This window comes from Strongyloides ratti (genome assembly GCF_001040885.1).
Source record: "Strongyloides ratti genome assembly S_ratti_ED321, chromosome : 2".
Classification (NCBI taxonomy): domain Eukaryota; kingdom Metazoa; phylum Nematoda; class Chromadorea; order Rhabditida; family Strongyloididae; genus Strongyloides; species Strongyloides ratti.
The window spans coordinates 16,251,303-16,268,259 of record NC_037308.1 but is presented as its reverse complement, the minus strand read 5'-3'; the positions used below and the strand labels follow the sequence as shown (position 1 = coordinate 16,268,259).

The 16,957-nt window shown below is 20.8% G+C and overlaps 3 protein-coding genes across 3 annotated transcripts; 2 read left to right on the top strand and 1 right to left on the bottom strand.

Annotated features, from left to right (window-relative positions):
- Window positions 1-350: 350 nt before the first annotated feature.
- Window positions 351-4,853, top strand: SRAE_2000513800 (LD23303p; the record flags this gene model as incomplete). Its single annotated transcript, XM_024644111.1, has 3 exons — window positions 351-783; window positions 823-1,194; window positions 1,243-4,853. The coding sequence occupies 3 exons, from the start codon at window positions 351-353 to the stop codon at window positions 4,851-4,853; spliced, it is 4,416 nt and encodes a 1,471-aa protein (XP_024509704.1).
- Window positions 4,854-5,131: 278 nt separating this feature from the next.
- SRAE_2000513700 (Leucine-rich-repeats and calponin homology domain protein) lies at window positions 5,132-10,285 on the bottom strand (the record flags this gene model as incomplete). The annotated part of the gene is made up of 4 exons (XM_024644110.1): window positions 5,132-5,266; window positions 5,806-7,556; window positions 7,878-8,238; window positions 10,274-10,285. 4 exons carry the CDS (start codon window positions 10,283-10,285, stop codon window positions 5,132-5,134), a joined length of 2,259 nt encoding a protein of 752 aa, XP_024509703.1.
- A 5,802-nt stretch (window positions 10,286-16,087) lies between these two features.
- SRAE_2000513600 (N-alpha-acetyltransferase 30) lies at window positions 16,088-16,697 on the top strand (the record flags this gene model as incomplete). The annotated part of the gene is made up of 2 exons (XM_024644109.1): window positions 16,088-16,418; window positions 16,483-16,697. The coding sequence occupies 2 exons, from the start codon at window positions 16,088-16,090 to the stop codon at window positions 16,695-16,697; spliced, it is 546 nt and encodes a 181-aa protein (XP_024509702.1).
- Between the last annotated feature and the right edge of the window lie 260 nt (window positions 16,698-16,957).

The following is a 16,957-nucleotide window of genomic DNA, read 5'->3' as shown; positions in this document are numbered from 1 at the left end:
CATACCATTAAATTTATTATAAAAATATATTTACTAAAAAAATTATTACTGACCTCAATATAATGCTACACATTTCTTCTATTATTTTGCTTTAGGGGAAAGAGTAACGTTATCCCAATATATTTTTTATATTTATGCATTAGTAAATATTAAATTTAATTTTCGTTTATCAATTTATATAATTATTTTCTACCAAACAAATTAATTATCTTTTTTATTTTTTTATTAAAAATTATTTTTTATTATAGGAAATATTTACAATCATTGTTTAACTTTTAATTAGTTACTTTTATTTTGATATTTAACAAATAAAAAAAAATAAAAATTTAGGTAATTAGAAAAAAAAAATAATGACAGAATTTAAATCTGAATTGGAGGTAAAATTTATCTCAACTCCTGTATCAACAGCATACCCAAAAGCTCATTCTATAGATGATTCATTGGCATTAAAATTATATGAAAGTAAAAAAAGTACATTTCAATTAAATTATGATTTTGAATTGGATACATTTCAAAAAAAGGCTATTGTTTGTATCTCAGAGGATCATTCTTGTTTTGTAGCAGCACATACCTCAGCCGGTAAAACTGTTGTAGCAGAAAATGCAATTGCTCAGGCTTTGTCCCAAAATGATAGAGCTATTTACACGTCACCCATAAAAGCTTTATCAAATCAAAAATTTAGAGATTTCAAAAAGAAATTTGATGATGTTGGATTGATGACAGGTGATTATCAGATTAATGAAGAAGGTAGAGTTTTAATAATGACAACAGAAATCCTTCGAAGTATGTTATATGAAAATTCTAGTAGAATATACAATCTAGGTGTGGTTGTTTTTGATGAAGTACATTATATTAACAATGAAGAAAGAGGACATGTATGGGAGGAAGTATTAATTCTTCTACCACCTTCTGTTACAATTGTTATGTTATCTGCAACTGTTCCCAATTGTATGGAATTTGCTGATTGGGTTGGTAGGGTTAAAGATAGAAATATAATTGTTATAGAAACATTATCAAGACCTGTTCCATTAGAACATTATGTTTATTGTGGATTTTATTCAACTTCAAAAAATTGGATAGAAAAAGTTTATGATGGAAAAAGGTTGATTAAACAAAAAAATTATGATGCTATTATTAAATCGATGGAGGTGTCACATTTTAATAGTAAGAAAAATAATTCAAAGAAAGTGATAGGTATGTTTAATCAATTTTTAGTTTAATAATAAAATTTTTTTTTTTTAGATTATCCTACGAATGATCAGAAATCAAATTTATTTGATAAGAAAAATAACATTACCTCATCAAACCATTCTCGTTACAAAGATGAAGAAAAAAAGAAACCATTTATGATAAACAGTAAATCTAAATCAAAAATATCTTATAAAGGGATGGATCTAATAGCTCAAATTTTTAACCAGGAAAAATCTGCTAAAATTTCTACTAAAAATGCTAGTAGAAAAGGTACTCCTGAATCTGCAAATATAAAAACTAGTGAAACTAACAAAGTAAATGTTGAAAACATTCTCAATAGAAATGAAGGTAAAAAAAATAAAAAAAAATTAAAAGAAAGGAATAATGAAAAAGTTATAAAAAAAGAAATTAATACAGATTTTGATAAAGAAATAACATATGAATGTAATGGTACTTTATTTGATAAAAATTCAAAAGACAAACAAATTATAAGTTCAGAAGATAGTGATAAATCAGACTATAAAAAAGTTGATGGAATTTCAACTCCAATAAATGATGCTACTGAATTGTTTAGCGTCCTTAAAGTTGAAGGTTTTGAATGTTGCCATAAAAACAGTGATGAAAAAATTGATTATCAAGAAATATCTAATTCTTTACAAGAAATAAATATTCATAAAGAATCTACCGATTATAGAGTTGATTCATGTCATACTATTAAATCACAAATTGTTAATAATGAGAATGAAATACTTTTAGATACTCATATAACAACTACTGATATATCAACACCATCCCTAGATCCAGATGTTTATAATCATGATAAAAAGCAAAAAAAAAGAAAAAGCAAAAAGAAAAAAATTTCTAATAACATAAATGATAAAGGAAAAGACTCTGGTTCTATGAATGAAAGCGATGGAAGAATATCAACAAATCTAACAAAGGATTCTAGTAACAAAAAGAAAAAAGAAATTAATAAAATAAATGATAAAGAAAAAGTTGATTGTTTTAATATTGAGAGTAACGGAAGAACATCAACAACTTCAATAGAAAATGATTCAATTTCTTCACGACCAATAAAAAGAAATCACTTTGAGAATATAAATAAAAATAAAAAAATGAAAAAAAATAAAGGTGAAGATAATAATACTACCATTAAAATTGATGGAAAATCAGAAATAAAAAAAACAATAAATCATCAAAAACTATCTTCTCCACCAATGTTTGGGGCAAATTATTTTAGTGACAAAAACAATAAAAAAGAAATTTCTAATACAAATAAAATCAACCATAAAAATATTTCTCAAAGAATAGAAACATCTAATTATAACTTTAAAGAGTCAATAAAAATGAAAGAAGGAAACTTTTTTAATAACAAAGAATCATTAAATAAAGGAAAAATGAAATCTAATAATTTACCACTAACATATATGCAAAAGAAAAGACATGCAATAGCAAGTTACGAAAAATTAATTAAACGTCTTGATAAAGAAAATATGATACCAATGGTAATATTTGTCTTTTCTAGAAATACCTGTGATGATTATCTTAGATCTTTTGATAGGATTGATCTAACAACAGATAAAGAAAAATGGCACATAAAAACTTTTTTCAATAAATGTTTGGAGGAATTAGAAAAAGATGATAGAGATATTCCTCAAGTTTTGATGGTAAAAGAAGCTGCTATTCGTGGTTTTGGTGTTCATCACTCTGGTATTCTTCCTTTATTAAAAGAAATCATTGAAATGCTTTTTAGTAATGGCACAATAAAAGTTTTATTTGCCACAGAAACTTTTGCAATGGGTGTTAATATGCCTACAAAAACTGTTGTTTTTGATTCTTTAGATAAACATGATGGAAAATCAAAGAGATCATTAACATGTACCGAGTACATTCAAATGGCTGGGAGAGCTGGTAGGAGAGGTTTAGATACTGTTGGTAATGTTATTATAATGCCTAATGGAAGAGAATTATGTGATTTCCAAACAATGAGAAATATGCTTACAGGCAAGGCTAATCTTCTTGAATCAAAATTTAGAATAACTTATCGTATGATGTTATCTTTAATAAGATCTGGTGAGGAAATAAGTATTGAAAGAATGTTATCACAATCATTTGCTGAAAAACTGTCTATTAGACATGAGGAAGAAAAAGAAGCTGAATTAGAAAGCATGAAAAATGTATTAGATAAAACAGTAAAAGATACATGTAAATTATGTGGAATAGTTGATGGCAAAGGTATGAGTGAAAGTTTAATGGAAGAATTTTATAATACATCATTAGATTTTCTTGAAGTTAGGGGAAAAATTTTTTCAAGAATCAAAAATTTTATTGATGATAATGTTATAGGTGTTGGAAAATATTTAATATTTAGTTACTCAAAACTTGGAATTAATAATAATTTAGGATGTGTAACATCAATAAATAATTCTTATAAAAGACCTATTATTTCTATTGCAACATTAGTACCCAAATATAAAAAAAATGATTATGTTAATATAATTAAAATGAATAAGAATAATCAAAATGGAAATAGTGATTTTGGGCGAAATTTATTATTGTTAAAAGGACTTATGAATTCATATCCAGAACATATTATACCTCATGATGATGTTAATAATAGTGAAATACTTGTTATTTATGATATTCCAGTATGTGAAATAGTTGGAATAGTAAAAAGTAATGAATATACTCCAAAATTTTGGCAAGATGTTCAAGAGTATTATATTACAGGAAATAGAATAAAAAATATTGAATCATCTATAAATAGAGCTATACCAGCATTGTACTATACAGAAAGAGATGTTTTTAATTGTACCACATTAACCGATAAACTTTTGATACCAGGCTGTAATTATAGTTCAAAAAATAAAGATATATCTGAGGAATATGCTAAATATAGCATATATAGAGAAAATTTAATTGAACTTTTTAAGTCTGTTCAAAAATGTTATAAATATATTAGTCATTATGAAAATTATATTGATATTAAAAGACAATCATCAAAAATAGAAACATTAGAGAAAAAACAAATGGAAGGATTAATATTAAAACAAGATTATGAGGCTAAGTTAAAAGTTCTTAAAGATTATAACTATGTAACAGAAAATGAATTGATAACACTAAAAGGGCATGTTGGATGTCATCTTCATTATTTTGAATTAATGATAAGTGAATTAATAATGAATAATGTAATAAGTAAATTAAGTGATGGTGGTGTAGCAGCTTTATTTTCAATTTTTGCATTAGAGGGAAGAAAAAATTATGCTCCAGCTAAAAATATACCTAAAAATGCAAGAAGAGCTCCAAAAGAAGAATTAGATGAAATTGCAAAAATATTTATAAAATATAGTGATGAATTAAATAAAGTACATGAAAAACACCAGGCGTTTTTTTATGATGAAATAGAAACTGTTTCGTATTCTGGAATGGAAGTCGCCTACCTCTGGACTGATGGTGTTCCTTTAAAGGAAATTCTTTTATTAACAACAATTCCTGAAGGTAATATGGTTAGAATGTTCCAGAGAACATTAGAGTTATTTAAGGACGTTCTCAAAGCTGGTGAGTATATTCAAGATCGTATTCTAACATCTCGAATTGAAGCATTGGCAATTAAAATTAAACGTGGTATTATGTTCCAACGATCATTATATACCCATGAATAAGTTTTTTTTATTTATTTTTCTTAATTGTATTTATATTATAATTTATTATATCTACTATAATAATTAGATATTTTCTTTTGAAGATACATATGTTGTTTTATTTTTTAAAAATAAGTTTTTTTTTTGTTATTTAGAAGAAAATAAATTTTTAGAAAAAAAAAAGTATAAAATGTTTTTATTCATTTTCTTAACTATACACGTATATATAAATATATATATAGCAAAATTATATGTAAATAATAAATATCAAAATAATTGAGTATCCTATTAGCGTTTTATCAAATATTTGTAGTTTTCTTATTATTTGTCAATTCTTCTTTTTTTCCAAGAAGTTTATTTAATAGAACAATTGATGAAGCAATTTTGTTGAGATTTCTTCTTCCAACAATATCATCAGGTGTCGGTAGATTATTCTAAAAAAATTTTCATTATTAATTATATTTAAATATTTTTTAAAGTTAAATCTGATAAAAATAAAAATGAAAACCATTTCAAATTGTTTTACTTTGTCTTTTTTTTTGTTGAAACTTTGTTATTAATACATAAAAGACGATGTGAGATCAAAAGATTTTTTTTTTTTGTCTGATAAAATTATTTTTATGGTTTGAAGAAAAATGTTAGAAAAAGCGTTGTTAAAAATATTCCAAGTAAAAGAATTGCAAAATATCTCTCTGCCTGCTGAAAGAGTATTAGAAGTTTATAATAGTTATGAGATAATGTAAAAAACGATAACAAAACACAACGACATATCTAGAAATTTAATTTTTTTTTTTCTTATAAAAAAATAGCATTATATTAAAAAATTAAATAATTTTTTTTTTTCTGTGACATTAATTTCTAGTTGAATTACTAATATGAAAACATATATGAAAGAAAAATAAATAGAATAGAAGGAAAGCAAAAACAAAAAGAAATGGCTTTTGGAAAAATGAAAAGAGAAATAAAAACAAACCTCTGAGAGACCAAGTTTCTTAGCTGTATTGACAAAATTTTCAGCATTCTTTTTAGCTTTAGGTAATGGAACAGGTTGTGATGGTGATAATGATGCCATAACAACAGGAATTGTTCGTGGTTTTAATTTATTTACAAAATTACATAATAAAACACCGGAAGATAGTTGTTTTGATATTTCTTCTTCTTTTGTTATTGTTGATAATTTGGAACCTAAAAGTTTTTTCATTAAATCTATATCATTATCATTAGATGGTGATATAGGTGTTGAGGGAGTTGATGAACCAGATGAAGACATTGATATAGATTTTTTTGGTGGTGTTAATTTTGATATTCGTGTTGCAGTTGATGGTGCAGTAATTGATGGTCTTAATAATTTTGATACTGGATGCTCTTTTTTTACTAGTAATGTTGATTTCCCAGTTGAAGGAAGAGAAAGTTTTGATTGAACTTTAGTTGAGGTAACTTTTTTACTTGGTGGTTTTAATATTTTATTTGTAGTTGGTGATGGAATCATTAATTTATTAGAATTTTCTTTAACATTGGAAGAATCAATTAATAAATTTGAATTATTCACATCAGGTGATGATAAAGAAGCCATCGACTCCGACAATGAAGAATGAGATTCAGAACTTGTTGGTGATGTCGATTCTAAAACAGAATCTGGATTTTCATCATTTACTGGTTCTTTATCTTTAACAATAATATTACCTGGTTTAATATAAGTAGAATCAGTTATTGTTACTGATGCTAAATTTGTATATAAACTAGTATCCATATTAATTTCATTATTATTATTATTATTATTAGAATTATTAATATCTAAACATTCTTCTATTAAATTTAATTTTCTTACATCTTTTAATGGATTAGTTAAATCAACACCTTCATCTTCATTACTTAATGCACCATTGCTATCACTATTTATAATAATATTTTCTTTTTTATTATTTTCATCAATACTAGCAAGAGAATTTCTTGAAAATTCCATATCATAACTATGTCTTGGATCATCACCTGTAGATGTATAACCAGAATCACTACTATTAAGTGCAGCAAATCTTTTAGCTTTAGCTGCAACTTTTTCAGCATTTTTAGGTCTTCTTATTGTTGCATTAATAAATGAATTTCTATTAGTACTCCAATCTGTATAATTTCCTCTATAATCAACATCACTACTAATAGCACTTTGAAGATATTTAAAAATATGTTCTCTTCCTTTTAATGCAATTTCAATTGGTGGTGATAATAATGGATTATCAAGAGTATTTAGGTGAATTAATGATTGCATTGAACAAAATTCTACAGGAATATGTGTTAAACGATTTGCTGAGATGTCTAATGAGTATAACTCTAATGAGGCCATCTCTGATGGGAGGGCTCCCAATCTATTGGATCGTAAATTAAGTTTTCTAAGTTGTTTAAGTAATGAAATATTTGATGTAATACTTGTTATACGATTTTTACTAAAATCTAACTCTTGTATTGTTGGTGCCATTTGGACAATATCTCCAGAGACAGTATCCAATTTGTTATTTGATAGTAATAATATCTGAAGTGGTAATGAAAAAATTGCCGAAGGAATAGTTGTAAGATTATTTGAACTTAAGTCTAAATAATTTAATGAATTAAAGCCTTTCATTGATGTTGGAAGTATTTTAATTATATTTTTTGCTAATATTAATGTTTCCAAAAGTTTCATTCTTTCAATAATAATTTGTGGTATTTCTGTTAACCTATTATCTGTCATGTCTAAAAATAATATTAACAATGTTAACAAAGTTAAAATGTCCTTATAATTAGTTTATGATTAATTTTAATAAAGAAAGATGGCAAAATATATTTAAGTACATAATCTTATCCAGATGATGTAAAAGTACTATTATGTAATAAGTACTTCTATTACATAAAAAATTGATTAAATTTAAAATGATTCTTTTAAGAAAACATTAATTATACTTATTTATAATTTATTAAAAATATATATATATATGCCATCAATTTATTATTAATCATAATAAATAATGTTAAATTAAAAAAATAAATAAAGATAAGTTATAATTTTAGACATACCAACAAAAACAACATCCTCTAAGGAATATTTTCCAGCATAATAATCAGGAAAATCTGTAAGTTTTCGAGCTCTTAATAATAATGCACCGGAATAATGAGCATCTTGAATAATATTTTCAATTGGAGTAGATTGTGGTGGTGATGATTTATCAGGAGATAATATAAATGGATTTTTAATATTTGATTGTAAAAAATTTAGAGAATGATTAAAATTTAAACGTGTATTAGTTATAATATTAGTAAAAGGAATATTTGGTGAAAGACTTGTTGTACTGCTAGTTGATGTTACATTAGTAGTGGATCCACCAACAGCAGTACGTCTTTTTGTTGTTAACCAAGTAGCCGTTTTGAAAAGATATTTCTATAAAAAAAAAAAAGTTGTTTAGTATTAAATTATTCAAATATATTATCAAATAAATATTATGTTATAATAAAAATATGATGATATGAAAGATATATTATAAAATACGTAACAAATTAAAAAAAAAACAGTTTATTAAAACATAATATATTATATTGTAAGTAATGAAACTTTATTAGTTATCTAATAATATAAAAATAAATTGATGATCAAATAAAATTTTTATATATTATAAATAAAAATCAAATATATAGTATCTCCATTCTACAGGAAAAGATAGTTGATATTAATAGAAAAAATTATAATGTATTATATGAAGAATGAAATATTATATATAATATAAATGATGAACATTATTATGAATAAAAATTTTTACAATACTTTATGGCTAGTTATAAAGATTAGCATTTTATATTTTATTCAATTTTTAATAAAATATTTGGAAAAGGTAAATACAATAATATATTCATTTTAATAATAAAAAAAAAATAATAATAATAATGTTATTTAGAAAAAAAGTATTGAAAAAAAAAATGTTGTAAAAAATTATAGACATAAAAAAAATAATTTTATAAATAAATATTTCATTGACTTGGAGAAATAATTTCTTCTTATAACCATATGCTTGTTACTTACTTTGTTTGTATCGGATATGTATATATATTATTAAATGAAGACAATTTACTTTTAAACTATTAAAGATTTAGATTAAGAATACTATATATTTGAAGTGGGAAGATCTTTCACCAGCTGTTAAAAGTTTGTATACATATATTCCTGGTTAAAATAATAAAAAAGACAATTTTTGTGTCTAATTAATCAAATAATGTTCTGTAGGGTCATTAAACTGGTCCTTTTTATCTATTTTTGTTAAGAGGATAAAAATTTTAAGAAAAACAGAAGGATAAAAACACAAATAGTGCTAAGATCTAAAGTAATACTATTTGCTTTTATGATATGTAAAATGATTCTTCTATCAAGGGAATATGAGGATTTTTAAAAGTGATGGCATTTCATAAAGATAAAAAAAAAAGTAATGCCATTCATCAGAAAATTTAAAGAAGAAAATATAATAAATATAATGTTAATAAATAATATGAAATAGTTGAGATAAAGATTAAATAATATCATTTCAAGAGAGTAATGCAAAAATATTAAATATCTATGTATTATATTAAAAAAATTGAATAAGAAAAGAAATGATTAAAAATATTTATATATATATATATATTAATTTATTAAGATTTAAAAAACTGATACAATATATATATAAGTGTTTATTACAAAAAATTAAAAGAAATTTTTATTTTTTCCAATAATAGAATAAATTGTATAGTATATATAAATAATCATACAATGATCATTTTAAAGATAAGTTAAAATAACATTAATCAAACATTGGAAAAAAAAAATTATACTAAAATTACTCATTATATAATGAAAATAAACAAATGATTTGAAGGAAGGATGTAAAAAAAAAATTATAACATCTAATAAGATTAATATGAAATGTTTTTATTAAATTAAAACAAATATAGAATTACTCTCATAACAAAGTAAAATAAATAAAAATATATTTATGTATTCATATATATATTTATATATAATAAATGAATATTAGATCAAATTGATAAAAAAAAGTTGATATGACATGTCTCTTCAATAAAAATCCAGGTGAAAAAGATTATTGTATACTATACTATTAACAATTTTACAATTTATTTATAAAAAAATTTATTTTATTAATAAAAATTTATACAATTTTTTTTTTTACGAAATATATTATTATTTAAGATATAATTATAATATATATAATTTCTATTAGTTTAATGAATATATTATATATTCTATTATAACAAAAATTTTAAAATTATACTATTTGTTAAATTTAAAAAAAAAAAAAAATAGTGTAAAGTATAAAATTGTTTAAAAGAGAATATCATTTAAATGATATTGTATAATAATTAATATTATATTTTGAGGTAAATGAAGTACAAAGAGAAAATTAGAGGACAAAATATTTTAATGAACATACATTTTCTAACATCGATCATTTTTATTGTTAGTAAATAATAGTATTAAAACATTTACACTTATTTATATATATATATACATAAATTTTAGAGAGAACCTCTAGATAAAAAGAAAAATATTAAAGAACTTTAAATGAAACTTTTATTGAACAGATATCTTATATAGATGTGTCAATAATATAAAGATAATAATATATATAGAATGGTAATGAGACAAAATGGCAATATAAGAAATATATAATGTTCTTAAGAATTAACCAATGAAATGGAGTTTTACCATTTTACTAATCTATATTTTTCTAAAATGGATGTCGATTTTGGTAGATATATGTATGTTGATGATGATAAAACAATATATATTTCTATTGAATAAGCTATTCAAAATTGATATTAAATTCAAAATTAGATAAATAATAAAAAGTTAATATTAATTTTATTAAAAAGACTACTTTCTTATGTCTACTTTTTAATAAAGAATAAAGACTTTTAGTTATTATTAATATAAAGACAAATTATAATTTAATTATTTTAATGGAAATATATAGAATAAATTAATGTTTTAAATAGACTGTTTATATTTATTCATATAATATAAAAAGTAAAATAAATCAAAAATGTCTTTGAAAATTCAAATGATTTTTAAATAGTATAAAAATGTAACAAAGAAAAATAATTTGAAAGAGGGAATAGGAGGCAAAAAAAAAAAAAATTTTTTTTTTTTGAAAAAATAGAGAGTTACCTCGTTAAGTTTATTTTAATTTTATAAATATATATACAAGAAAATGTGTTAAAAAAAAGTTGATGTCCTTTTTTATAACAATTGTCAGTTAAATTGAAGTAAAAAAAAGCAGATGGTAGATGGAATAGATTTATCAAAAATTACTTGAGATTAAAAAATAAAATTGAATGTTAAAATAAATAAATATTACATATATTTGGTATAATAAAATATTTTAAAATATGACAAAAATCTTGAAATTATCTTAATTTTATATAAAAAGAAATAATACTATAAATGTGTCAAACTTTTACTAACCAATAATTTTGATATAAAATTTTGTAATAAAAATAAATTTTATATTTCTTAACTACTAAAAAGAGATAAGCTTAATATAACAATTTAAAAGAAACTTCCATAAATATATGTATGCCGGAAGGAGTCATTTATATTGAAAAGAATAATAAACATTTCTGAAATTTGAAATAAACTTTTATAAATTAATTTATAAATATATTTTAATGAGACTAATATATATATTTATTTTAAATATTTTATTTATGTATAAAATTATGGATTCATTTACTTATAAATCAAGGTCACTTAGAAGAATGTACTTTTATAAAAAAAAAATTTTTTTTTTCTTTATTAGATTAAAGAAAAAAAATTTGAAGATTTATATATAATAATAAAAATTATTCCCATTTGATATATTGATAATTGATTAATATAAAAGAATGTATATAAAAAAAAAAGTTAATAGAAGTTAAAAAGATTTTTAAAAATATGTCTTTTATTGTATTATATATTATCAATGTCTTTTTATCTAAATAAAAAAGAAAAAGTTTCAAAAGAAAAGTATACAGCCACTTGAGAATGTGTCCCTTTTTCAATAAGGAAGAAAAGAGAAGAAGAATTGTAAAAAAAAAAAATAGAATAAATAAATGACAAAAATCTAAGTAATAAGTTAAGAAGGTTGAAGCGGCATATCATGTAAAACTAGTTCTGGTCATTTATCAATAAAAAAGTTTAAATAGAAAAATGAATCCATCCTTATAAATATATATGTGTATACAAAAGCTTTTTTAGTGTAAAAGTATTTGTTTTAAATGTATGAAGAATATAAACCAATGTCATATCATTTATTAATATATATAAAACGACTAGAGGTATAAATAGTAAAATATTTTACGGTTAGACAAATTTTTATGCTAAAATTTTTAATATAAAAAGCAAGATTTATATTTATGATGTTTTTAAAAATTTGTTAAAATAAAATTATTTAACTTACGTCCTTTTAATAAAATAGATTTTGGAAAAAAGATAAGAAATAAAAAAAAAAAGATTTATATCTAATTGTTAATTTCTATATGTATATATATATATATACTTTATTAAGAAAAAAAAAAAGACAGTAAAAAGTTTTATATACAGTAAAAATGCATTCATTAAAATAGTATGGCAAAAAAAAAAACATCATCAAGTATATTTAGTCATTGTACAGTTATGTATTAATATTTCTGTAAATAGCGGTCATTTTACTTTTTTTTTGTGCCAAGGTGAATATATATAAAGTAAAATAGATATATAAACTTTTATTATATATATATATATTCTAGTATATAATACAGAAGACTTAAAATGTATATACCTTTCACAGTTGGATGAATATCTTTGTTCAATTACATGAGAAGAGTAAATAATTTAGCAGGTGTATTATTATTTACAAAAAGATTGAAATGAATAGTAATGGACAAATCTTTTAATGTTAAATTAAAAATAAATAATAATATATGCTAGTATAAAGATAATATAACTATTGTTTATAATACTTTATCAAATATTTCTTTTGTATTTTTATTTTATCATTTTACATAGTGGTTTATCTATTATTATCAATTTATATTGTAAAAAATATTTTAATAAAAAAGTGAATAATAAATTTATCATTAATAGTTTTTTTATTTTAATATAAAATATGATATAAAAAAAATAATAATATTGCGAACTTATAGTTTGGTTGGTAGAATTATAATGAGATTTTAATGTACTTGTTAAAGAAATGAATAAGTTAGTAGAATATATTAGTTTATATTGTGTATTGAAAATAATAATAAAAAATTATTTGTACTTTCAAAGTATTTTTATAGTTCTATGTTATTGAAAAAAAAAGACTAAAGTAAAAAATTCAATAATTAGGTAGTTAAAAAGTAACAAGCTTTAATATAAATAAAAATATTATATTAAAATTGTTTATGTGAAAAAATAAAGGAAAATAAAAGATATGAAGCCTGAAAATATTATAATATTTATATTAAAAAATTCTAGAGGTATCTCATTTAACTTTTTTATCAACAAAGTATAATATAATATAGTGAATACATTAAAATTCTATACTCTTAATTTAGAATCTTGTTAAAATTTTTTCTAGATATTTTAATCTAATTTTCACATAAGTTTAGCAAAATAATATTTATTATTTTAATTAATTTTTTTTAAATATCAAAATTTTTAAATGCTTCAATATTTTTTATTAAAATAAATTTGATAGTTTATTGTTTTTTATCTAATTTTTTTTTTCAAATCTAATTATAAGCAAATATTGACTTTAAATAATAAAAACTTTAATTTATTTTTATAATAATATTATATATAATTGAAACGTTTGAATAAAGCTTTTTTTTGCTTATTAAGTTAGATTGACGTAATTACTATTATTTATCTTTATATTTGCTTTAAAGATGTTTTTATCTTGAATAATTCTTCTTGGATAATACTTTTATTATTCTATTCAATAAGTTATCATTGTTGGTCTTTGACAAACAACTTGATTTTAAACGTGATATGTAAGGTGTTCGATGTCACTTCAAACCCCACTGTTAATCCCCGGGTATCCATAACTATTCATGTGGTCTCGGTTTCGAAAGATGGGTAAATTAAAGTTGACGTTTCAAGTTGAAATCAAATGAGAAAATAAAATTTGACTAACTTGATTATCACACAAAAATTTAAATTTTACTTTTTAACATAAATATTTATCTTTCTATTGTATTTTATCAAAAGTATAAACTTAATAAGAATATAGACTACTATATAAAAGTTATCAAGATAAATTTTTAAAATGAAAAAATTTTAATTGTTATAAAAAAAAAAGTTATTTAACACTTTCAAGATATTTACTTTAATATAAACAAATTTTTATTATCATATGTGCATTGATAAAAGACATTGAAATAAAATAAAAAGAAAATTGGATTGATAAATTAATGTAATATATTTTTTTTTCCATTTAAAAATTTTTTAAAATAGAATACATAGATTTTTTTTTCCTATTATTAATTCTGTATCTATTTTTTTATGAAAAATCATATTTCATATGTGTCATCTTCTTATGGAATTTTGTTTTTTTTTTCTTTTACATATAAATGTTTTATAAAATGAAAGAGAAATAATTAAATGTGAAATGAACAAATGAAAAATTCTAGTTTAATTTTAAAAGAATATATTGAAATTAAAATAAGAATGATCTTTATCCTGAGTTTAATTATTTTTAAATTTAAAAAAAAAAGTTTATTGAAATGTTAAACAAAAACCCTAATGAAGATAACTTTTTTTTTATTTTAATAAAAAAAAAAAACACAACTTTTACCGTTAATAATTATACATTTTTCAGGTATTACTTTTATACAAAAAAAAGGATATGAAAAAATGTATTAGAAAATGTTATTTCATGTTTAGATAAAGAGATTAAATTTTCTGATTATCTTGTGACATAACTAATGAAATTTTTTAAATTTTTTATATTATTAAAAATGAAAAAATAAAATTAAACATAAAAAGTATGATAAGAATATTTGATCAGCTTATAATATACAATATTACAATAAATAATTTTTATATTATTTAAACAAATTTAAATTACATAATATAAAATGTTATAAAAATATTTTATCATTTTTAATTTAATATTTAATAATATTTTATCCATCATAAAATATAGATGACATATATTTAGGTAATGATAATGTTTATATAATAGATACGTATACATTACCATCATTCATAGAAATATTTTGAATTTTTTTTTTTTTGATTTACAATAATGCTATTTTTATATGTTAAAATAAATAGTTTTTTTTTTTAATTTACTTCGATAATTTGTTTGTACTAATTTAGTACTAAGACTTAATTTAGCATATAATTCTTTTAAGATTAAATATATATATAATTATATCTACTCACACATTTTAAAATAATTTTTAAAAATATTTTTATTATTCCATTAATTTTTTAAGTTAAAACTTTCACATAATTTTTTATTTTAATATCAGAACGTTCCAACTTAAATAGCACAATATTTAAATAATAATTATTATCATACTCAATTTATAAACAATCTATTTTTATTCAAAGAAAATTCTTAATTTCACACGTATAGGTAATAATTTTTTATACAAATAATAATTTTTAAATAATATTCTTTGTTTTTTTTTATTAATAATAACAATTTTAAATATCAATCACCTCTTGCCGATCTTCTAAAAAAAAACTAATATTTTTTGAAAGAAAATTTTGAAAAAAAAAGTATATTCTAATAAGAAAATATATTTGTCAAAGTCAGTTAATATGTATTAAAATTTTACACTTTTACAATAAATGTTTCATTAAAATTTAACATGTATAAATTATTTTTAAAAAGGAAATAAAAAAATTACTTTTTAAGATTTGATAAAGTCATTGATAACATAAAAATTAGGGTAATACTAATTGTTTTGAATTTTTATCTATTTGTAATATTTTTATAATTTATTACATCTATTAATTTATAGCAAATTAATAAAAAAATAAATTCTTTTTCATTAAAAACTAATTTTTTATTTAAAATTATAAAAATATTTGTTATAAAAAGATTTAAAAAATTATTCTACTACTTAAATATATATAAGTATTTTTATATGGTGGTAACATCTGAAAGGATATATCATTTTTATCAGTCAAAATTGTGTGAGTGTGTATGCTATACCAAAAATAATCGTTTTAAAAGTTTTATATTTCTAATCTTTAACTTTAATTAAGTAAAAATATTATTTTTTTACTGATGGCTATTACAGAGATAGATTTAAGTGATCGAATAAAAATTTTATCTCTTGATACAAAAGATGGTGAAGAGTATAAATATATATCTAATTTTTCTGAAAATATATTAATAGAAGTTCAAAATATTGTATCAAAATATCTTAGTGAACCATACTCTATTTATACATATAGATATTTTTTAATAAAATGGCCAGAACTTTGTATAGCATGTATGAAAGGTAATAAATTAATTGGTGCTATTGTATGTAAAGAAGAAATTATTGAAACTGGTAGAAAAGAGGGATATATAGGTATGCTGGCTGTTGAACCTAATTATCGTGGACAAGGAATTGGTAAGTATATTATTAGCTTAGTTGTTTTTTTTTTTCATTAAGTAATGTTTTCAAATTTGATTAGGTTCTAAATTAGTAGAAAAAGCTATAGAGAAAATGAGAGATAATGGTTGTGATGAGGTTACTCTTGAAACAGAAGTTACAAATGAGGGTGCTCTTGCACTTTATACAAGATTTGGATTCATAAAACTTCAAAAACTTTTTCGTTACTATTTAAATGGTGTTGATGCATTTAGATTAAAACTTTTTTTAACAAATCCTTTAAAAAGTGGAAATTGATGAAATGAATATTGTATGGTGAAAAAAGTATACTTTTAGTTCAAGATAAGATAATATTAAAGATACAATAAGATTAATAAAAAACTTTTTTTTTTTTATCTATTTATAAATAAAAATTTTTGTCTTTCCCAATAAAATAATTGTTTTTAAAAATATTTTATTTATATATATGTATATTCTATATATATATATAATTTATATAATGTATCATTGTTAAATAAATAATGATAAAATCTTTTAAAAACATCATCAATTGGATT